The sequence below is a fragment of the Aquarana catesbeiana genome, linkage group LG05 (genome assembly GCF_042186555.1).
Source record: "Aquarana catesbeiana isolate 2022-GZ linkage group LG05, ASM4218655v1, whole genome shotgun sequence".
NCBI lineage: Eukaryota > Metazoa > Chordata > Amphibia > Anura > Ranidae > Aquarana > Aquarana catesbeiana.
In genome coordinates, this window is record NC_133328.1 from 636,447,887 (window position 1) to 636,471,423 (window position 23,537).

Sequence of the window (23,537 nt, forward strand, 5' to 3'; positions counted from 1 at the left end):
AGAGCCCTTTCACACTGCCAGCACCTGAAAAATGCTGGTAAAGCGCCGCTTAAATTAGCCGCACTTTACCAGCATTTTTCGAGCGCTAGCGGGATGCTTTTAACCCCCGCTAGTGGCCGAATAAAGTGTTAAAAGCGCCCACAAAGCACCGCTGCCAAGGCGCTTATCAGGCGCTTTTCAGGCGTTTGCAGGCGCTTCCCGTTGATTTCAATGGGAAGGGGTGCCTTAGGAGCGGTGTATTCACCGCTCCAAAAGCGCTGCAAAGAAGCTGCTTGCAGGACTTTTTTTGACGCCCTGCCAGCGCAGCGCCCCCAGTGTGAAAGCACTAGGGCTTTCACATTGGGATTGCAGATGAGGCTTCTTTCAGGTGCTTTTTTTTAACGCTAAAACGCCTGAAAAATGCCCCAGCGTGAAAGGGGTCTAAGAGCCTTGTTGGGGGGGGGGGGGCTTTGGTGAAATATCAAACCCCTGATGGCTCACATTTGAGACAGAGAAAGTGACTGAGGACATAGATTCCCCAGCCTGCACTGGACAGTGAATGGATGGGAAGTTCCCTGCTTATTCACAAACAAATGCATAGTAAACACAATGTATGAATAGGCACAATGAGTGATCGGCGCTGAATGCTCACTGTGTCAATTCAGGAAAAGGAAGGGGCCGGTAAATGGGACATATTCACTGCGCAGACCCCCCTTCTCCATCCGGAAACATCCCCCTGTGTGCCCTCAGCTGCTGCTGACGGCAGAGGAGGGAAGGGAAGCTGGCAATGCTGCAAGGAAGGGGGCCACACAGGAGGGGGGGGCGGACAGCAGGGGGGGGGTGCAGATACATCAATACAGACAATTGCTGGCAGACCGCATCATATATGAGATTTTTAAATATTTTAGCACGGAGTTCCAGCATTAGTTTGCAATTTTCCCCAAAAATAGGACAGTCCCTCTAAAAAGCTAAATTCAGAGGCTCCATAACAAAGGTTATTAAGTGTTATTGCATAGCAAGACCACTTACTGTTATCTAACATATATATTATTATTATTATAGCCAAATTTACCACCCTAACTCCTCCCACAGCTTTTACACTACATAGACAAGTAATATACCGAAACGCGTGGATTGTTCCCGATTGGTGTGCTATTACTTTGTGGAACGTTTCATCGAATGGCTCACGAAATATCGTGGCTTTTGCGGCAAAATTGGTCCCATAGGAATGAATGGCGAAATGTTCAAAACTAGAGTGGGAGGCGACAAAAGCTGACAACCCCATGATCAGCCAAAACATTATGACCCCCCCCATGATCAGCCAAAACATTATGACCCCCCCCCCCCATGATCAGCCAAAACATTTTGACCACCCCATGAAAAAAATAATAATTAAAAAAAAAATTATTTTTAAAAAAAATATATCATTTTTGAAAAAAAAAAAAAAAAAAAATCATTTTTGAAAAAAAATAATCATTTTTGAAAAAAAAAATTATTAAAAAAAAATCATTTAAGAATAAAAATAATAATAATTGTTGAAAAAAATTATTATTGCAAAAAAAATAATAATTTTTGAAAAAAAAATCATTAAAAAAAAAATCATTTTTGAAAAAAAATGTTCAGCTCTTTCAGCTAATGATGGGCCTTCTGAAACTTTTTTACTACTATTTATACTTTTTTAGAATATTAAGCTTTTTAACACTTTTCACAGTTACTCCAGCCACTCCACCCAGTTACTCCACCCACTCCAGTTGTAGAGGCAAGAACACTTTTCACAATTTCCCCAGAGATTGTAGCTTTTCTAGTTATAATTATTATTCTTATTATAGCCAAATTTACCACCCTAACTCCTCCCACAGCTTTTACACTACATAGACAAGTAATATATCCAAAATATACATTATATGGCTCACTCCAAATGGCTCACGAAATATCGTTGTTTTTGCGGCGAAATTGGTCCCATAGGAATGAATGGCAAAATGTTCAAAACTAGAGTGGGAGGTGACAAAAGCTGACAACCCCATGATCAGCCAAAACATTATGACCCCCCCCATGATCAGCCAAATAATTTATGACCACCCCATGATCAGCGAAAACATTATGACCACAACATGAAAAAAAAAAAAAATTTAAAAAAAAAATCATTTGAAGAAAAAAATCATTTTTGAAAAAAAATGTTCAGCTCTTTCAGCTAATGATGGGACTTCTGAAACTTTTTTACTACTATTTATACTTTTTAAAATATTAAGCTTTTTAACACTTTTCACAGTTACTCCAGCCACTCCAGTTGTAGAGGAAAGAACACTTCACACAATTTCCCCAGAGATTGTAGCTTTTCTAGTTACTGCTATTATGAAAATCATTTCCAGCTCTCTAGCTGTAGACTTTGTATCGAGCGGTTATGATATGGTTTTATTTTTACTGTGTCATTTAACTTTTGTGTAATTTGGGTGAAAGGAGAATTGCACATCCACCAGCTCTGAACATTGAACCCTTCCTGTGATTGAGGACTTCAGACCCCGGAGTTGTTTACAAACAGACCTTCTCAGAGGAACGTGTCAAGCAAGTTTGCCACAGATGTAGACGCAAATCAGTCTGCCCCATTAGTTTGCAGTTTCTGTCCAGTTAGTTCGCGGAAGGTGGTTAAAAGTGTCTTTTTACCCCCCCATTGTCATTCTGATCCTCCTGGCTTCAACGCTTTCTCTGGGCCAACACCAAATCATGCATGCAACCCAGGAGCTGGACTTTGCAGCAGCACGCCTGCCAGGGACTCGGAAAGTCTTGAAGCCAGAGACAGCCAAGAAACATGCAGGCAGTGCTGGGACAAGGTCATCCAGTGCCCAGGGCAAAGATGCCAAACTGCGCCCCCTGTTGCCTTAGGGTTAGGGTCAGGGTGCCCCCCACCCCTGTAATAAACCATTGCGCCAGGGGCAGCCGCCCCTCCTGCCCACCCCTTGTCCCGGCCCTGCATGCAGGTTCCCCTCAGGAACATCTACATTAACCGCTTCAGCCCCGGAAGATTTTATCCCCCTTCCTGACCAGAGCACTTTTTTTGCGATGCGGCACTGCGTCGCTTTAACTGACAATTTGCGCGGTCGTGCGACGTTGCACCCAAACAAAAATTGACGTCCTTTTTTTCCCCCAACAATAGAGCTTTCTTTTGGTGGTATTTGATCGCCTCTGCGGTTTTTATTTTTTGCGCTATAAACAAAAAGAGCGACAATTTTGAAAAAAAAAACGCATTATTTTTTACTTTTTGCTAAATATCTCCCAAAAATATATAACATCTATTTTTTTTCCTCAGTTTAGGCCGATACGTATTCTTCTACATATTTTTGGTAAAAAAAAAAATCAATAAGTGTATATTGATTGATTTGCACAAAAGTTATAGCATCTACAAAATAGGGGATAGATTTATGGCATTTTTATTATTAATTTTTTTTTTATTAGTAATGGCGGCGATCTGCGATTTTTATCAGGACTACGACATTATGACGGACACGTCGGACAATTTTGACACATTTTTGGGACTTTTGGCATTTTTACAGCGATCAGTGCTATAAAAATGTCTCTGGCAGTGAAGGGGTTAACCACTAGGGGGCAATCAAGATGTTAATTGTGTTCCCTATTTTGTGTTCTAACTGAAGGGGGAGGGGACTGTGTAGGAGGGGACTGTGTAGGGGAGATGACAGATCGCTGTTCATACTCTGTGTGAACAGACGATCTGTCAGTTCTCCCCTCAGAGAACCAGAAACTGTGTGTTTACACACCCAGATCCTGGTTCTCTGTGTGCCCCGAGTGATCGCGGGAGCCTGGCGGTGATCGCAACTGCCGGGCACTCGCATCAGCTCCGTGGGTGTGTAGGGGGGTCGCACACGTGCCCCCTAGTGGCCAAAGGGGGAACCGATGTTACATAACGTCGTTTAACTCAGCCGTGCCATTCTGCCGCAGTACATCTGCGGCGGATTGTCGGCAAAGTGGTTTTAAACCCTTACAAATATGCAGCGAAGTGTCTGGCTTCAGGTGATACACAGGGATGAAACAAATCATCCTATATAAGTTGTACCTGCTTATCTGCAGCCATTTCTTCCCTACATCCAGAATTTATACAGCTTGTCTGAGTTTTCAGAAAGCAGGGGCGGGGAACTGAATTTACACTCTGCGGAACTCAGAGAGAAGAGCTCTGGGAGCTAATTGGAGGGAAGAGACGCACCTTCCTTCACAAACCACACAGGAACAGAGCTAAGGCTGTCAATCACAGGCCGTGTGCCGTGCTCCCTCCTCTGCTGCATGCTTCTCAGGAACTCAGCAAGTCTAAAAGCCCGAGACAGCCAGGAAACAGGGAGATTCAGCTACATCTATATTAAATATCGGGTTCAGCTGCTGCGTATTTGGCAACAAGGCCTGAGCTGCACTGTAAATCTCTGATCTCGCAGAGAGAGAATTCCTGACATTATTGACCTTTTTGTCTCTCTACATTTCTTGTACCTATGACAGCTCAGCCAAAAGTACGGCTCGATGTTCACCATCTGGAAACTGACGGAGCCTGTGGTGGTCCTCTGTGGTTATGAGACGGTGAGGGACGCCCTGCTGAACCACGCCGAGGAGTTCAGTGCCCGGCCATTTATACCAACTCTACACATCCCCAACAAAGGATACAGTAAGTTTGTCAAGACACTACATTAGGTACTGTATATATATATTGCTGCCATTTTTTTTTACAATCAGCTGACAGCGGGGAAGCCCCCTGACAGCTGATGACTCATCAGTTGTTAAGGTCACAGCGGATGCCCGCTCCTTAGCAACCTGGTTGTTAAGAATGCTGGTGGCTGCCGGTTCCTTAAATATTCCATGCCGGGACCAGTACTTATTCCTGTTTTATGCGGTATTTACCGAGCGTTTTTATGCAGTAAATACTGCTTAACCACTTGCCGACCGCCGCACATCGATATACGTCGGCACAATGGCAGCGGGGGGGAAAATGGGCGTACCTATACGGCGGATAGCACAGAAATTTACTGAGTATAACCTCCCAGAAGATCCAGCCCTATTTTTGTTACATGTCTCAAACATACTGGGGGAAACATATAGTAAATTAATTTTGCGCCATCTTATTAATGCGGCTAGATCATGTATCGTACGGCAGTGGAGAGATACGTACCCTCCCACAATTCTTACATGGGTCACACGAATTGAAGAGGTTAATAGGATGGAGGATTTGCTATTATCGGCTCAAAATCGAAAGGATATTTAGAAACTTGGGGCCAATGGAATACCTTTAAATTCTCGGAGGAAGGGAGTTCCCTCTTTGCTCCTGAGAGTATTTGAAAAAGAGAGGAGAGTGGGGCCTTGGGGGTGACCTCATTTCCGTGGATGATGGTATAGTAAACTCGCCTTTTCCTCGGTACATCTCTCCGTCAACTCCGACTGCCTCCCCCCTATCAGTGTTTTTTTGTTTTGTTTTTTTCTTCTCTTTCTATCTTTTTTCTCCTTTTTTTTTTTTTTTTTTTTTTTTAGGAATTCTTTCCCTCATGGGGCTTCTTACTTTCTTCTTTTGCCTCTTCGGATATTTAGAGGTTTTCTTCTTAGTAAAGTATGTTGTCAGGGCATACAAGAGAAGCAGGTCTAACAGAAGAGAGAATGGGGACTATCTCAAATAACTACTTATTGTTTTTTCTGTAGATGTATTTAAGATAGAAGTAAGCCTGTTAATTGGAGTTTGAATGGATTTGTTGGAACTCATATGATTGATGGATTAATTAAATTGTTTATTTCTCTATATGTATGACAACTAAAATAAAATTTAAAAAAAGAAAAAAAAAAAAAAAAAGAAAATGGGCGTACCTGTACGTCCCCTTTGATTTGCGTGGCTAGTGGGCACGTGTGCCCGCCACGTACAGCGCGACCGTGCCCGCGGATCCCGCGGACTCGATGTCCACCGGTGTCCCGCGATTGTGTCACGGAGCGGCAGAATGGGGAGATGTAAACAAGGCAGTTCCCTGTTCTGCCTAGTGACATGACAGGGATATGTATTCTTCTACATATTTTTGGTAAAAAAAAAAATCACAATAAGTGTATATTGATTGGTTTGCGCAAAAGTTATAGCGTCTACAAAATAGGGGATAGTTTTATGGCATTTTTATTATTAGTTTTTTTTTTTTTTTTTACTAGTAATGGCAGCGATCCGCGATTTTTATCGGGACTGCGACATTATGGCGGACACATCGGACAATTTGACACATTCTTGGGACCATTGTCATTTTTACAGCGATCAGTGCTATAAAAATGCATTGTATACTGTAAAAATGTCACTGGCAGTGAAGGTTAACCACTAGGGGGCGATCAAGAGGTTAATGAGTTCCCAAAGTGTGTGTTCTAACCAGGGGCGGACTGATAACTCATGGGGCCCCCGGGCAATAGGAGATTATGGGGCCACACAGTATACAATCACACAGTATACACATACATGTTTACACAGACAGATGTAAAAAAAACAGATTTATACATACTGTCCCTGGTTTTACTGAGGCTGGCAACCCTGATGGGGGCCCCCTAGTGGCCCAGGGCCCTCGGGCAGTGCCCAAGTGGCTCAATGGTCAGTCCACCCCTGGTTCTAACTGAAGGGGGTGGGGACTGTGTAGGGGAAGAGATAGATCGCTTTGTATGAACAGACGATCTGTCTCTTCTCCCCTCAGAGAACCAGAAATGGAAATTTGTGTTTAGACACACAGATCCCGGTCCTCTGTGTGCCCCGAATTTGAATATGAAACTAACTAAACGAGTTCCGAAAACGAATGTAACGAATTTAACAAAACTAATTTATTTAAATAATGAATCAAAATGAAACAAAATTTACTTTTTCATCCTGCACACGTCTAACAGAAAGTATGATGTACAAAAGCATTAAGATGTTTCAGGGAGTAGACTCTATGATTATGTGTGCGTTGTATTATAAAGAACCCAGTGTAACCAGCTGTAATGGATCTAATTACTAATGCCCCGTACCCACGATCTGAAAATCCTGCTTTCGACGCGATCGTACGATAATCGGATTGTTAGTACAGAGCTTTTTGAGAGCCGATCACGATAGTTCATTCGATATTATTAGATCGGACAAACATGAACATTTTTCTCGTACGATACCAGATCGTACGATTTTCGTTTAACCAGTACAGTTGTCGTCTGAAAATACAATACAAATACACTACAACACGTGACATCACTTCCGATTTTTGTATTCTGTCATACGGGAACTTTTGTGACTTTAGTAAACCTCCCCATTTTCGATATGCGACTGTGTTCCTTCCTAATTAACTTTTAGTGAATCATAATAAGCCCCAATTAAAGTGTTACTAAACCCAGGACCCTGCATTCACTATATCTGGTCTCCCCAGGAGCCTGCATTCACTATATCTGGTCTCCCCAGGAGCCTGCATTCACTATATCTGGTCTCCCCAGGAGCCTGCATTCACTATATCTGGTCTCCCCAGGAGCCTGCATTCACTATATTTGGTCTCCCCAGGAGCCTGCATTCACTATATCTGGTCTCCCCAGGAGCCTGCATTCACTATATTTGGTCTCCCCAGAGGCCTGCATTCACTATATCTGGTCTCCCCAGGAGCCTGCATTCACTATATCTGGTCTCACACAGTGCACAGAACATGGAAATTCAATTATTTTAGTAATCATAAACTGCTAAATACCTTTTCTCATCAGCAGTATACAGCAGTCTTGTGACTTCTATCAGTTCCTGGCTGAGCACTGGCTAAAGCTTGTAGGAGTTTTCATTCTCCTCTGACTGTCCTATCGGTCTGCAAGATCTCTGACTTTCTGTCTGGACAGTGCTGATTGGCCCTGTTCTAATCACATGCACCGCCTCCCCTCCATAAGAAAAAAAAATCTCTAGCGATACACACTAAACTGAGCATGTGCAGAGTGCCCCCAAGGCTCTGTTCTATCAAGAGATGGATTGGGGACTGTGGAAGAAGGGGAGGATCAAACAGCCTTTTTACACAATGCGGAGGTTCCACAGTGAGTATAACAAGCATGCTTTACTGCATATACACAGACTGATTTTACTGTTGTGGGTTTAGTAACACTTTAACCCCTTCCTTCTCCTCCTCTGCTATTACTTTGTTATTGATTTTTCTTTTTTTTAATCTCTATTTTTTTATGCCATGTTTAACCTCTTTTCACCCGCCATATAGTAAAACGACGGCGGCGGGGTGGCACCCTCGTTCTGCGACAACGTCATTTGGTGGCGCCCCAGACCTGCAGCTCTCCTAAGAGAAGGTGCGACCCCGATCTCAGTTAAGAGCTGATGAGGCGGGTCTTTACCCATGTGGTCGGCAGTGTGTTCAATCACAGGCGGTCACATGTAAAGGCGGAAGTGCCTTTTATTGGCTCTCCTCGCCTCACACTGACAGAGTGTAAAGAGAGCCAATCAGCGGCATCTCCTAACAGGGGAGATATGTATAGATAATCAGGGCACTGATCATTAGTGCCCTGATTGCAGAACAGCCCCAGCAGTGCCCACCAGTGACACCAATCAGTGCCCATTAGTGATGCCAGTCAGTGCTGCCTTTTAGTGCCCATCAGTGCCTGCTCATCAGTGCCGCCTATCAGTGCTCATCAGTGTTGCCCATCAGTGCCGCCTATTCATGCTGCCTATCAGTGCCCATCAGTGCCACATATCAGTGCTCATCAGCATAGGTGTGCGCAGCTTATTGTATTAGGGTGGGCACCCCAAAGCTCAAACACACGCCCCTTTCTCTGCAGCCTCAGCTGCACTGCACAGGGAATGAATGGGAGGAGCTCTGTGCTGAGCAGCTTCCTGTTCAATCACAAATTGAAGCATAGTAATCACAGTTTAATATGCTTCAGCTATGAATGAACACAGAGAGCGAGTGTGTTCACTATGTTCTTTTAGAAAAGGAAGGGGCCAGTAAATGACATATCGACTAGTCCATGGGTGCTCAACCCGTGGCCCTCCAGCTGTTGGGGAACTACAAGTCCCATCATGCCTCTGCCTTTGGGAGTCATGCTTGTAACTGTCCGCAGCTTGCAATGTCTCATTGGACTTGTAGTTATGCAACAGCTGGAGGGCCACAGGTTGAGCACACACGGGCTAGCCCTTTTCCCTGCTTTTCATCCTGAAACATTCCTCTTAACAGCCAGGGGGGAGGAGGAGAGGAAAGAAACTAGTAGCACTGCGGGGGGCGCAACGCAGAGGGAAGCCCAGGCAGTAGGGTAAATTGGTACTGCACAGAGTGATTAGGGTGTGCCCAGGCACACCCCCTGTGCACACCAAGGCTCATCAGTGGCACCTATCAGTGCTCATCAGTGCCACCTATCATTTCCCATCAGTGCCACCTAATCAGTGCCGCCTCATCATTGCACATCAATGAAAGAGAAAATGTACTTATTTACAAAATATACTAACAGAAACTAAGAAAAACTTTTTATTTGTTTTCAAAATGTTCGGTCTTTTTCTGTTTTTATAGCAAAAAATAAAAAACCCAGTAGCGATTAAATACCACCAAAAGAAAACTCTATTTGTGTGAAAACTAGCTAGAAACTGAATTAAAGATATGAATTTGAAGGATTATTCACAATTATTATTATACTGACTTAATGTATTTATCAAAAATGCATTCGCTATACTATGGAACTGTAATAGTGTGAATACTGTTATACTTTTCTTAATGTCTTTATTTGTTATTTTATGTTCTGATAACTAAATAAAAAAATTAATTGAATGTTAAAAAAAAAAAAAAAAAAGGTCATTTGGGTACAGTGTTGCATGACCGCGCAATTGTCATTTAAAATGTGAGGGCGCTGAAAGGTGAAAATTTGGTCCGGACAGGACGGGGGTGAAAGTGCCTAGTAGGCGAGTGGTTAAAACTTTTTTCATGTTTTTTTGTTTTCCTTACTTGATTTGATTGTAGCCGTATTAGTGCAATTGTGACAGAGAAAATTGAGTACTGTCCGTGATACTTTTTTTATTTGCACTAACGTACAATTTTTCAGGACAGGCTTTCAGGGTATGTCCCCTTCTTCAAGGTCCAAGCAGTACTGATTCACAAATTTTTAAGCAGAATGTTAAAGAAAAAAAAAAAAAAAAAAAGAGAGAGCAAAACAAACACATACAAATCAATGGTAATAAAGATAGCAGCAGAGTTAGTGAGATAAGACAGAGGGAGAGCTATAGACTGGAGGGGGGGTGGATGCTAGTCACAGGGGGGGGGGATCATAAAACTTTAGCATAATGTGTACAGAAACCCAGGGCTTTTTTTCTCAGAAAATAGGTGTAGGAACTCCCTCCTCCTGAGTCACCCTTCGCCTCTGCCCCCCTACCCACCTCTGAGCACTGTCTCTTGGCTCCAACCCCTACCCACTTCCCAAAATCATCCCTTTTAAAAGAATACAAAACCAAGTATCATTTTGTGCTACTAAGTAATTTGTATGGAATTTGATAGACCCCACCCCAGCAACAGTAGACCCTCCAGCAACAATAGATCCCCCACACAACAACAGACCTTCCCCCCCAGCAACAATGGGTCCTCCCTCAACACAATACCACCCCAACAACAATAGACCACACCAGCAACAACAGATCCTCCAGCAGCCAGCAACAGTAGACCTCTCCCTCAATAGTAGATCTTTCCCAGCAACAGTAGACCCCCTGCCAGCAACAATAGACCTGCTCAATAACAATAGACCCCCCACACAAAAATAGACTCCCAACAATTACTACAGATCCCCAGCAGCCAGCATCAATAGACCCTCCAGCACACCCCAGCAATCCTTGCCAAAAAATACATTCAGTTGTGGAGGTGCCGGAACTGCGTTCCCGCTGAAAAAAAGCCCAGAGGAAACCAATATCTAAATTCAGGCCATTATTTTTCGCGTCAAAAAGAAGTATCATTCTTAGTTCAAATGTTTTCCTTTCCTGGATAGTTCTGAAATTCCCTTTTAAGAACTAAAACATTGAGGTCTTCTATAGTGTGGACCGGTTGTGAGAAGTGATGTCCCACAGGTGTGCATAAACTGTCTTCTTTATGTTCTTTGATGGTATGTCTGTGCAAATTCATCCTCGCTTGCAACTTCTGTCCTGTTTCACCAATCTAAGATCCTTTGCTGCACCTTTTGCATTGGATGAGGTACACAACATTACTGGAGGTACAGTTGTAAGATCCCGTGATACTGAAGGCCCCATTTGTGTGTTGGACACTTTTGGATAGATTGATCTGGTTGCATAGTTTGCAGCGTTTTTTATTGCAGGGTTTGCTTCCATTATTTGTGACTTCATAATCAGAGTGAAGTTTCCTGCTGATTAGTTTGTGTCTGAGGTTGGGTGGTTGTCTGAAAGCCAATAATGGGGGTTGTTGGAATATTCCTTTCAGAGTTTCATCCTCTGTGATATTGGGTTGTAAATCTTTGATTATCTTTTTGATCCCTTCTAGTGTTTGGTTGTATGTGGTGACTAGAGGTACTCGGTTATTTGTTTGTTTTCTTCTCTGTGTATTGGAGGAGATTTTCTCTTCGGGTTTTCAAGGCTGTGTTTACGCTGTTGTTGATGGTTTTGTCCTTGTAACCTTTCTTATGGAAGGAGTCTGCCAGTGTTCTGAGATGTTTATCTCTGTCTTCTGGGTCTGAACAAATTCGGTGGTATCTGATGGCCTGGCTGTGTATGATGGCCCGTTTAGTGTGTTGTGGGTGAAAACTGGAACTATGAAGATAGCTGCATCGGTCAGTCGGTTTTCTGTATATCGACGTGTGAAGCTTGTCATCCCTGATGTATACTGTAGTGTCCAGGAAGTTGACATGTATGTTCGAATAGTCCATTTTTAGTTTGATAGATGGGTGAAAAGTGTTGATCAATGAGAAGAATTGGTTTAGATTTTCTTCCCCTTCATTTGTGAATCAGTACTGCTTGGACCTTGAAGAAGGGGACATACCCCGAAAGCTTGTCCTGAAAAATTGTATGTTAGTGCAAATAAAAAAAAGTATCACGGACAGTACTCAATTTTCTTTGTTTTCCTTAAAATTTTCAGTAACGCATTTAAAAAAAAAAAATTGTAAAATTAGAAGAAAAATCTTTATTTCATTTGTAAACAAGTTTGCCATACTTTGTAATAGAAATTTAATTTTAGAACCATCATAAATGCTCCCTGTAGAATGTGGCTTGGTTTGCCTTATTATAGTTGGTCCCGTTGGTTTGTAACTTATCACTGACGATTATTTTCTTCTTTAGGTATTAGTGGCCAAAGATGGCGTCCATTGCGGCGCTTTACTATATCCTATCTGAGGAACTTTGGGATGGGGAAGAAGACCATGGAATCCCGCGTGCTGGAGGAGGCGGCATATCTAACACAGGCAGCTGCCGAGACGGAAGGTGGGTGAAAATATTTTCAATTATTTTTATTGAAAAATCAGTTAAAAATGTAAAAGCTTGCATGTTCAGAAAATGTAAAGGGGGGACCTGATTGTCTAGTAATCGAGGCCCACTGGCTGCTTTACTCAGCTACTCCAACAACAGAGGACTAGCTTGAGCACGAGTCTATTGCATGTACACATGAAAATCTCACAACAGCGATCGGGCTCCATCCTATTAAGGGGATTGATGGTGGAAGAATAAGATTGGATTTATATACGCTATATTGTCAAAAGTATTGGGGCACCTTCCTTTACACGCACATGAACTTTAACGGCATCCCAGTCTTAGTCTGTAGGGTTCAATATTGAGTTGGACCACCCTTTGCAGCTATAATAGCGTCAACTCTTCTGGGAAGGCCGTCCACAAGGTTTAGGAGTGTGTCTATGGAAATGTTTGACCATTCTTCCAGAAGCACATTTGTGAGGTCAGGCACTGATGTTGGACAAGAAGATCTGGCTCTCAGTCTCCGCTCTAATTCATCCCAAAGGTGTTCTATCGGGTTGAGATCAGGACTCTGTGCAGGCCAGTCAAGTTCCTCCACCCCAAACTCACTCATCCATGTCTTTATGGACCTTGCTTTGTGCACTGGTCCAAATCATTAGGTGGAGGGGGGATTATGGTGTGGGGTTGTTTTTCAGGGGTTGCTCTTGGCCCCTTAGTTTCAGTGAAGGGAACTCTTAAGGCGTCAGTATACCAAGACATTTTGGACAATTTCATGCTCCCAACTTTGTGGGAACAGTTTGAGGACGGCCCCTTCCTGTTCCAACATGACTGCCCACCAGTGCACAAAGCAAGGTCCATAAAGATATGGCTGAGCAAGTTTGGGGTACAATACCATATCCGTGTCCTCAATCTCCCTGTATATCACAATTCCCTCCTTTTTTTTTTTTTTTTCTTTTTTCTTTTTATAACAGTTGCATTTATTAAACATGTTCAGCAGCATGAACAAGTAAAGGTACACATAAACCAAATCAAGCGGTCAATAAACAACAAAAGCACCATAGATAAATGGTCTTAGGATTCATACAAACATTAATCCAAAACAGTCCTGTTATTAGTCTAAGAAACAGCCTAGGGAAACATGGCAACCAAGAATCCGACATTACCATGGATTGGAATGGAGGGCTGTGGTAAGTAAGGGGAAAAGAAAGAAGGGGGAGAAAACGAGGGGGAAAGGGGAGGAATAGGGAAATTAAGGGATGAAAAAGAGGGGGGAAGGGGGGAGGACAGCAGGAAATGAGTAGTGCGGGTAGGTATGGTACCATACACAAGGTACAATACAGTAGATAGCCCTCAGTTATATACCGTCAGATACTAACAACTAAACAGTAATGTCCTGCGCCTCTATACAGCCAGCCCAAATTTTGTTGAATTAAGCAGGACAGTTTTAGCTGATGTACTGTACTTAAGTTTATGTAGGGAAAGAGCCCTGTTGACTGCCGACTTCTAGTCAGAAACCGTGGGCGCAGTAGACAGCTTCTATTTTAGCACAATTTCCCTTCTAGCATAATAGCCAGATAAGAAAATAGTTTGAGGTGTTTAGAGGCCTCCACAAAATCATTGAGTCCTAGCAGAAGCACCAAGGGGTCCATAGAGAAAGACAGGTTGCCAACTGTGTTAATAGCATCCAATACCTCTGCCCAGAAATTACATAACCTGGAGCAAGACTAAAACACGTGAGCAAACGTGCCATCGGCTATATCACAACGAGGGCAAGCCGCCGGTCTGCCAGGATAAATTGCAGCCAGTCGCTGACGGGTATAGTACACTCTATGGATAACTTTCACTTGGATAAAGTGTTCTCTGGCAGATATCATAGGGACTAGGGATGAGCCGAACACCCCCCTGTTCGGTTCACACCAGAACATGCGAACAGGAAAAAAATTTGTTCGAACACGTGAACACTGTTAAAGTCTATGGGACACGAACATGAATAATCAAAAGTGCTAATTTTAAAGGCTTATATTTAAGTTATTGTCATAAAAAGTGTTTGGGGACCTGGGTCCTGCCCCAGGGGACATGGATCAATGCAAAAAAAGTTTTAAAAACGTCCGTTTTTTCGGGAGCAGTGATTTTAATAATGCTTAAAGTCAAACAATAAAAGTGTAATATCCCTTTAAATTTCGTACCTGGGGGGTGTCTATAGTATGCCTGTAAAGGTGCGCATGTTTCCCGTGTTTAGAAGAGTCTGACAGCAAAATGACATTTCAAAGGAAAAAAAGTCATTTAAAAATACTCGCGGCTATTACTGCATTGCCGGTCCGACAATACACATAGAAGTTCATTCCCTACAGGGGAACCCCGAACCAAAATAAAAAAAATGACGTGGGGGGTCCCCCTAAATTCCATACCAGGCCCTTCAGGTCTGGTATGGATATTAAGGGGAACCCCCCGCCAAAATAAAAAAAAAAACGGTGTGGGGTCCCCCCAATAATACATACCAGACCCTTATCCGAGCACGCAACCTGGCAGGCTGCAGGAAAAGAGGGGGGACGAGAGAGCAGCCCCCCCTCCTGAACCGTACCAGGCCACATGCCCTCAACATTGGGAGGGTGCTTTGGGATAGCCCCCCAAAATACCTTGTCCCCATGTTGATGAGGACAAGGGCCTCATCCCCACAACCCTGGCCGGTGGTTGTGGGGGTCTGCGGGCATGGGGGCTTATCGGAAGCTGGAAGCCCTCTTTAGCAAGGGGACCCCCAGATCCCGGCCCTCCCCCCTGTGTGAAATGGTAAAGGGGTACAAAAGTACCCCTACCATTTCACTAAAAAACTGTCAAAAATGTTAATGACAAGAGACAGTTTTTGACAATTCCTTTATTTTAAATGCTTCTTCTTTCTTCTATCTTCTATCTTTCTTCGGTTTCTTCCTCCATCTTCTTCTCCTTCTGGTTCTTCTGGCTCTTCTGGTTCTTCCTCCGGTGTTCTCGTCCAGCGTCTTCTTTCCTTCTTCTCCTCGGGCCGCTCCGCATCCATGGCATGGAGGGAGGCTCCCGCTTTTCTCTTCATCTTCTTCTCTTCTTCATCTTCTCTTCTTCATCAACATGCGCCCCTTTACAGGCATACTATAGACACCCCCCAGGTACGAAATTTAAAGGGATATTACACTTTTATTGTTTGATTTTAAGCATTATTAAAATCACTGCTCCCGAAAAAACAGCCGTTTTTAAAACTTTTTTTTGCATTGATACATGTTCCCCTGGGGCAGGACCCAGGTCCCCAAACACTTTTTATGACAATACCATGCATATAAGCCTTTAAAATTAGCACTTTTGATTTCTCCCATAGACTTTTAAAGGGTGTTCCGCGGCATTCATATTTGCCGCGAACACCCCAAATTGTTCGCTGTTCGGCGAACTTGCGAACAGCCGATGTTCGAGTCGAAAATGAGTCGAACTCGAAGCTCATCCCTAATAGGAACATATTGCAAAAGGCAGTCCTCCCAGTGGTCAAGGGAGAGAGAGGACAGAGGTTTAGGTAGGCCCTCCTCTATTAACATACTTTCCCAAGGGTCAGTCTTAATGGTTGGGTAAGTTGGGAATTGAGTAGCAACCGCGTGCCACAGTTGTAGAGAATGGAAGAACATCCTATTAGGTAAGTTGTGGGTACGTTTAATTTCATCAAAGGCTAAGAGAGTCCCCCATAGTATTATATTTCGCAAATTTCTGTCATATGGGCCATGTCTAGCCCATATGACAGGATCTGGCACAGTGAGCAGGTGAGGGTGTGCAGGGTTGTCCCATAGCGGAGTATAGGGATACTAAGTGGAATTTGTACCATACTGGATACTGGCTTGTTTCCAAACCCTCAGGGCTGTCCTCATAGGGGTTGTACTAGCTGGGTTGGATGTCAGCCCCCTGTATACAAGTTTACTGAGTTTAGATGGGAGCCCTGTACAGCCGCCTCCAGGATCACCACCGTGTTATCCCTAGGCTGGGAGAACCACCAACGTACTGTAACTAAAACAACCGCCCAGTAGGACAGTAAGAAATTGGGTAACGCCAGACCGCCAAGAGGAATGCGGAGACAAAACCGTCTATATGATAAAAGAAGGATCGCAGAATTTGAATAGGGGTCTGTAGAGCAATTTAGGTAGAAAAATCATTATAAGGAGATTAACGTGGCCAATAGTGCTAAGGAGCAGAGAGGTCCAGGCAGTACACTTGATCTGCATTTGTTGCAAAAGGAGAAGAATGTTGTCTGAAACATACGCATTAAGGTCACGCTGCACCTCCACCCCCAGACATTTAAATTTAGAGACCAACTGGATGGGGCAAAAAGGACAACAGGAAGGGCACCCGGTGTAAGAGGAAAAGGCAGTAATTTCTCCCAATTTATGCACACTCCAGAATAAAGCTTGAATCAAGCGCTGCTCGAAGAGAAACATCACAGTCCTCCAGATATAGCAGGGTATCGTCCGTGTAAAGGGAGACATGTTCCTCCTAACCACCCATGGGCAGCCCCGCACTGTCTCGGAGGAACGGATCAGACAGGCCAAGGATTCAATCGCCAGGGTAAAAAGGCCTGGTGAGAGAGGGCAGCCCTGATGTGTGTCCCTGTGGAGAGCAAATGAGGGAGACAGAGCATTATAAGTGCATAGGGTGACTTACATTATATAAACATCTAACCCAGGAGATGAAATTAGGGCCAAAGCTGAACGTCTGTCTCCCACAGGTAGTCCCATTCAACCAAATCAAAGGCTTTTTCCTCATCGAGGGACAACACGACACCTGGGTTATCCCGGTTAGTGGCAACGGAAATGTGTGTGAACCACCTGCGATTATTAATATCTGTGCCTTTACCTGGCATGAAGCCTATCTGATCATTATGCACCAACGTGTAAATAACTGTGCCCAGTATCCCAGCAAGCACCTTAGCAAATATTTTTGCATCTGCATTTAGTAAAGAGATCGGATAGTATGAGGTAAACTGTGTCGGATCCTTTTCCTTAAAATCACTACAATCACTGCCTGCAACATAAATGGGGTAGTCCTTCCTTGTCCTTCAGAGTAGTAAAAGTGCAAATGGGGTGCCTGTTGGTCTGTATAGGTTTTGTAGAACTCCACCAGGTAGCCGTCTGGTCCCGGTGTCTTACCAGACTGAAGAACTCCAATTGCCTGCTGGACCTCTATAATCCCCTCCTCACATCACGGTTTCACCTTCACAGCAGTGTTCTGAACCCCTCTTCACAGCGGTGCCTCCCCCCCCTTCACAGCAACCCCCCACAGTGGTGTCCTCTGCTCTCCCTTCACATCACAGCTCTTCCCCTAGTTCAAATCACAGCCCTCCACAACTCTGCCCCTACTTCAAATCACAGCCCCTTGCATCTCTGGCCCCCTTCACCTCAAAGCCCCCTGCAGTTCTGACCCCCTTCACATCACAGTCCCCTGCAGCTCTGGACCCCCTTCACATCACAGTCCCCTGCAGCTCTGGACCCCTTTCACATCACAGTCCCCTGCAGCTCTGCCCCCCTTCACATCACAATCCCCTGCAGTTCTGACCTCCTTCACATCACAGTCCCCTGCAGCTCTGGACCACCTTCAAATCACAGCCCCCTGCAGTTCTGTCCCCCCTTCACATCACAGTACCCTTCAGCTCTGCCCCCTTCACTTCACAGCCCCCAACAGCTCTGGCCCCCCTTCACATTGCAGCCCCACACAGCTCTGCCCCTTTCATCTCACAGGCCTCCCTGCAGCTCTGCCCCCTCCTTCACATCATAGCTCTGCACGTTCCTACCACCTGGCATCGTAGCAACTAATCACCAGTTTGTTAAAATGAAAAGTTGATTTCGATGGCTGTCATCTAGTGCTGATGTGCCTCCCGCTCTGTGCGCGGAACTGTTCTGCCTCCCACTCTTTGCTGTGAAAGTGACAATAGTGGAGGCAGAGAGAAAGAACCGACTCCTAAATGGTGGGACCATGGCAGTCCGTTTGGGACAGTTTAAGTTACTCGGTCTGGATCCGGACCGCAGCCCACGATGCTGTACTGTTTACTGTGACATATTAATTTATTCATGCAGCCCTGAAAGTCATTGGGAAGTCCACCTCAAGTGGTACGAGTCTGCTTATAGTCTTGTTTTTAGATGCAGTGTTGTGAAAAGTAAGATCTCCCAAAATATGATCAGTCTTGTTATACGCATAATTGTAGCCATTAGTCTGAACTCACTCAGCTGTCTCATCTCAGACGTGAACTTATTTCAGACACATGTGGGAGGTTCTCATGTTTTAGGGATGACCATACTCACAAAGATAAGCTGGGTATTTTGGAGGTTACCAATAAATATTTTATCTTATATTTAAATAAGTAGATTCTGGTGAAGACCATAAGTTGTGTAGAAGACAATATTACCTGTGATTGATCAGAAGCTTGAGAGCTAATTGTACAAATACTGGACGTAACACAGAAAGACGGGAGACTTAAAATAGAAGTTTTGTTTTTGCTTTTTTAAAATCATACTTACCTAGGTGGATGTTCTGCCCCCTCCCTGCACTCACTGGAGCGCTGAGCTGTGGAGGGAGTAGCTGGATCAGGCTCTCAGCAGCTCACTGAGACACTAAGTCAGGTGCCGGTCCAGGCTCTTGAGTGGATCCCGACAATATGGTTGCGATCTTTCCAGAGCCTGGTCCAGCTCTGTGATGCCAGCCGACAGCAGGCTTCAGCCCGCTATAAGCCCGCAGTTAGTTATACACTCTTGGATCAAAAGAGTGTATAACTAACTGCACTCCTATGATCCACAGGAAAAGTACAGCCAAATGAGCTCTAGCTGTATACTTCTCCTTTAAGATAATGGTAGGGAAGAGTTGGCGTCAATCTGCTGTGTTGGTGTTGCACATGCAGTTTGCTGCTGAAAGAAGAAGACTCTAGAATTTTAGTTTCCCTATGCTTGATTTACACTGACTTTTTAAGGTTTGCCAGATATGTTACATTCTCTGTAGAAGATGCATTCACATTCAAGGATATTCTCAAATGCCATATAGATTTACATCATAGGTGGATCTTGCTATCCACTGGTTGACCTTACATCAATGGCCAAAGGAGGTTTGGACCAATCATGTTGAGCTGGCAGTTTTGGGAGGCGCTCTGTCCTAAACGGGATACAGTGGTGGCCCTGAAAGACATCAGACTTGTGTCTCGCTTTGTTGGAGAACCAACCATCAACATTGTACATTTGTGTGCCAGAACAATGCTCTGGTACATGACAGCCAAATGGGTGCTCTGGCTCAAGCTGTGAGTGGTGGACTCATCCTCAAAACAATGGTGATGTGAAATACCCTTTAAAGGCTGCTCTTTGTTCAGTGAGCCTCTAAAGTTGGAGAATATCAATAAGGCTACTGGGGGAAGTCTTCAATTATTCTGCAGGACCAAAGACTACCTTACAGCAACAGAACTCCAGGCCAGAAGACGAGCCCCAGAATAAACTGTAAAAATCCTATAAACCTGGAAGGGCATTCCAGTGAAAACCTAAGGCTACATACTCCACTGAGCCTGAATCCACCAAGCTCATTTGAAGGGATGGCCATCCAGGCCATGCAAGATCAGATAAGTCCTGCAGGTTTTAGGGCAGGTCTGGATGGAGAACATTTCTGAACTATGAGTACTCTAAACTATTTCTTAGAGGCATTCATGGAAATTTAAAATGAAAATGGAACATGGAAATCCACCAATATCTCCTTGATCTGTTACATCTGGCTCATTCCAAATGAAATCTAATCACGTCCAGAGAAGTAACCATTCGGACCCTGACTGACTTCGGCTTGATATTTAACCTTAGGTCACCCTCAAGATCTGGTCTACCTCAGAGCTAGACTAAGTACCTAGTTAAACACAATCTCTCTTCCACAAAAAAAGGTTTGCAGTAGTCAAGTCTAATGCCTTGTACACACGACCGGACTTTTCGACAGCAAAGGTCCGACAGAACGAATCCGCTGGACAATCCGATCATGTGTGGGCTTCATCGGACCTTTGCTGTCGAAAAATCAGACGGGCTTTAGATTTGAAACATGTTTCAAATCTTTTCGACGGACTCGAGTCCGGTTGAAAAATCTGTTCGTCTGTATGCTGGTCCGACCCACTAAAACCGACACTAGTGCAGCTATTGGCTACTGGCTATGAACTTCCATATTTTAGTCCGGTCGCATGTCATCACGTTCGAAACGATCGGACTTTGGTGTGATCGTGTGTAGGCAAGTCCGTTGCGTCGGAACTCCATCGAAAGTCTGTCAAAAAGTCCTTCTGAGTTCAGTCCGTCGATAGTCTGCTCGTGTGTACACGGCATAAGTGTGCTTAGCTCTAGAGGTTTCTTATTTAAAAGTGTTGCAGTGCCTCAGAACTATACTCTATCCCCATGGGTCCAAATGGGCCCAGTGGCACAGTTGTCCCTCTCAGACATTTTTTAATGGCACAAATTTTTTCAATCTCAAAAGTGTAAAGAAGTTGTAAAAGAAAAATGTTAGCTGTAAAAGACACCTAATTTTTCTCCTTATTTCAGGAAAACCATTCAATCCACTACAGATCATGGCCAGCGCTGTTGGGAATATTATCAGTTCAGTGTTGTTTGGAGAACATTTTGACTACAAAGACCCAAAGTTACATGATCTGATGTCTCACACCTCCCGACACATTAAGAATGTTACATCCCCATTGCACATGGTAGGTTATCATCATTGGTGGATTTGTCTTCCTTTCTACCACTAGCACCTACTACATGGTCACATAGACTACTACATACATAGACTACTCCATGGTCACTGAAGGAAACCAGTAGTGCACATTTCTAAGTTTTCTTGGCTTAAATTTGACTCAAAATGTCAGTGTTGTTTTTGGCAAAGTTTTCTATCTATTTATTTTATCATTGTTCAATTCAATGATATGCCAGTTTTAGAAATATATGGTATTTTAGATTTATTGGCTAGGTTTAGAGTTTAGACTAAGGTTAAAGTAAATTAATTAATGTAAATCCAACATCTATTTTAAAACATATAAGCGGGAATGTATTGTAGAGAGATGTACATGTGTGTAATTTTTATTTTTCACCGACCTACATTGTAACTCTTTAATTGTTTTTTCCTTGTGTTTCTGACGGACAGCTCTGCAACATATTTCCGTTCCTGCTCAAGGTGCCAGTAATATCAAAGATTGCTTTTAAGGAAAACTCCTACCTGTATAACTTTGTCCTAGATTACATCAAGGAGCACAAACGCACCCTGAAGCCTGAGGCCCCCCGAGATTTGATAGATTATTTCCTGCTGAAGATGAAAGAGGTAAATACACTGACCCTCATCTTTTGAAGTGTCCTTGATAAGTATTGGCAAAATTGCCATAACCCAGCTAATCACAAACAGCACTGCTCTGGAGAATGGCCGTGTGAATGTAATTGGTTGTAGTGGAGAGGATGAGATTTCAGGGGTTGCTGCAAATGGTTCTGTGTGGTGCTTAAATATAATAAGCCGACCCTGCCAGATATGCCAATGTTATATATGTAGCGCCACCCCCGTGAGGACCACTGGGAGATGACTGACCCCAAAGATTGTCCTAACCCTCCAAGTCTCCCATCACCTCTGACACCCTGGGTTCAGACATGTTTCAAAGTTAGTAATGCAATCACACAGACCAAACTGCAATAAAGTTACCAAATAGATTTACTTTAGATATCTTTAAGCATATAAGGCAGTAACAACTTGGCAGATACTATTTTCTAGTTTTACACTATCACAATTAACACAGAAATGTATTGCGAGTAAAATTACATTAAAGTGGAGCTCCAGTCACAATAATTTTTTTTTTTTTCTAAAAGCACCCCCATGATTGGCACAGATTGTACAGTCCTATTTGGATACTGTTGCAAATGTAACTATGTGTGGTTTTTATTTTAATCTGTAAAAAAAATTACCTGATCTTGGAAGCAGGCAGGGGCTATCGCGGTTCTGGGCATCTGAAGCCCTCTCATGTCTATTTCTGGGATTAGGTGCAGCTGGCTACCCAGAATGCACCACTTGATCTCGCGCCTGTGCAGTGATGACACTGCGTGGCGCAGTTTGCTGATTGCAGGTTGCCATAGCGATGGCGACAGCAGCAGAAGTTCCCGCCCCGTTGTTATGACAACCCCGTCAATCAAAAGAGAATCAGGCGATCCCTTGGACTTCTGATATCACAGGATACCGATATCACAGGAGTCCAAGGGAATCGCCTGATGACGACATCGCCTAGGCAGCCGGGACCAGAAATGCCACGGATACATATAAAATAAAGGTATTCCGACAGAATAAAAAGAAATTAATATCCATTTAGGGCTGCACTGTGGGTGAAACTAAGCTTTAAGTTGAAAGATGTAATCGGTTAAACCTGGAAGCGAGGCTGCGACCACAGATGTGAAAAGGAGGACAGTGACTTTTTTATATATCAAACTACTCCCTTTCAACCCCTGATGCCACAGGCCCAATAAACTCAGTGACACAAATCTAGAACCAACCAAAATGGTACATTTGGGAAGGGTTCCCCTTTATTAGGTACAGATATTATTCACCAAGTCTTTTAAGTAGGGGAGGTGTGGAGAAGTCCTTGTGATGTCAAGATTCTGTGTCTTCAGCTAGCTTAACAGGGGCCCATAAAGAGATACCAGTATAATGGCTCCAATACTGTTTCTGTTAAAATTTTTTGTAAATAAGTATGTTTTCTTCTTCAATGGCGGGCACTGATATGGCTGCACTGACAGGCACTAATAAGGCAGCACTGATGGACACCGATGAGGTGGCACTGATGAGGTGACACTGATAGGCAGCACTGATGGGCACTGATAGGTGGCACTGGTGTGCGGCACTGATAGGCACTCATAGGTGGCACTGATGGGCACTCGTAGGCGGCACTGATGGGTACTTATGGGTGACACTGATGGGCACTTATGGGTGGCACTGATAGGTGGCACGGATGAGCACTGATGGGCACAGATGGGCACTGATAGGTGGCACTCATGGACACTGATGGGTGGCACTGATGGGTGGCATTGCTGGGCATCACTTATTTTATTTGTGCCATAGAGGTGCCAGTCAGTGCCCATTTGTGGGCACTGATTGGCATATGTTGGGCATTAATTTGCACATGTGGATGGCCATGGGGAATGTACCT

At 43.9% G+C, this 23,537-nt stretch overlaps 1 protein-coding gene across 1 annotated transcript in view; it reads left to right on the forward strand.

Moving 5' to 3' along the window:
* Positions 1-23,537, forward strand: part of LOC141145582 (cytochrome P450 2C29-like) — an 88,967-nt gene that overhangs the window by 28,745 nt on the left and 36,685 nt on the right. Inside the window, exons 3-6 of the mRNA XM_073632408.1 lie at positions 4,477-4,639; positions 12,236-12,376; positions 20,905-21,065; positions 21,503-21,676. Coding sequence (XP_073488509.1) covers positions 4,477-4,639; positions 12,236-12,376; positions 20,905-21,065; positions 21,503-21,676 — 639 coding nt within the window. The remainder of the gene's footprint in view (positions 1-4,476; positions 4,640-12,235; positions 12,377-20,904; positions 21,066-21,502; positions 21,677-23,537) is intronic.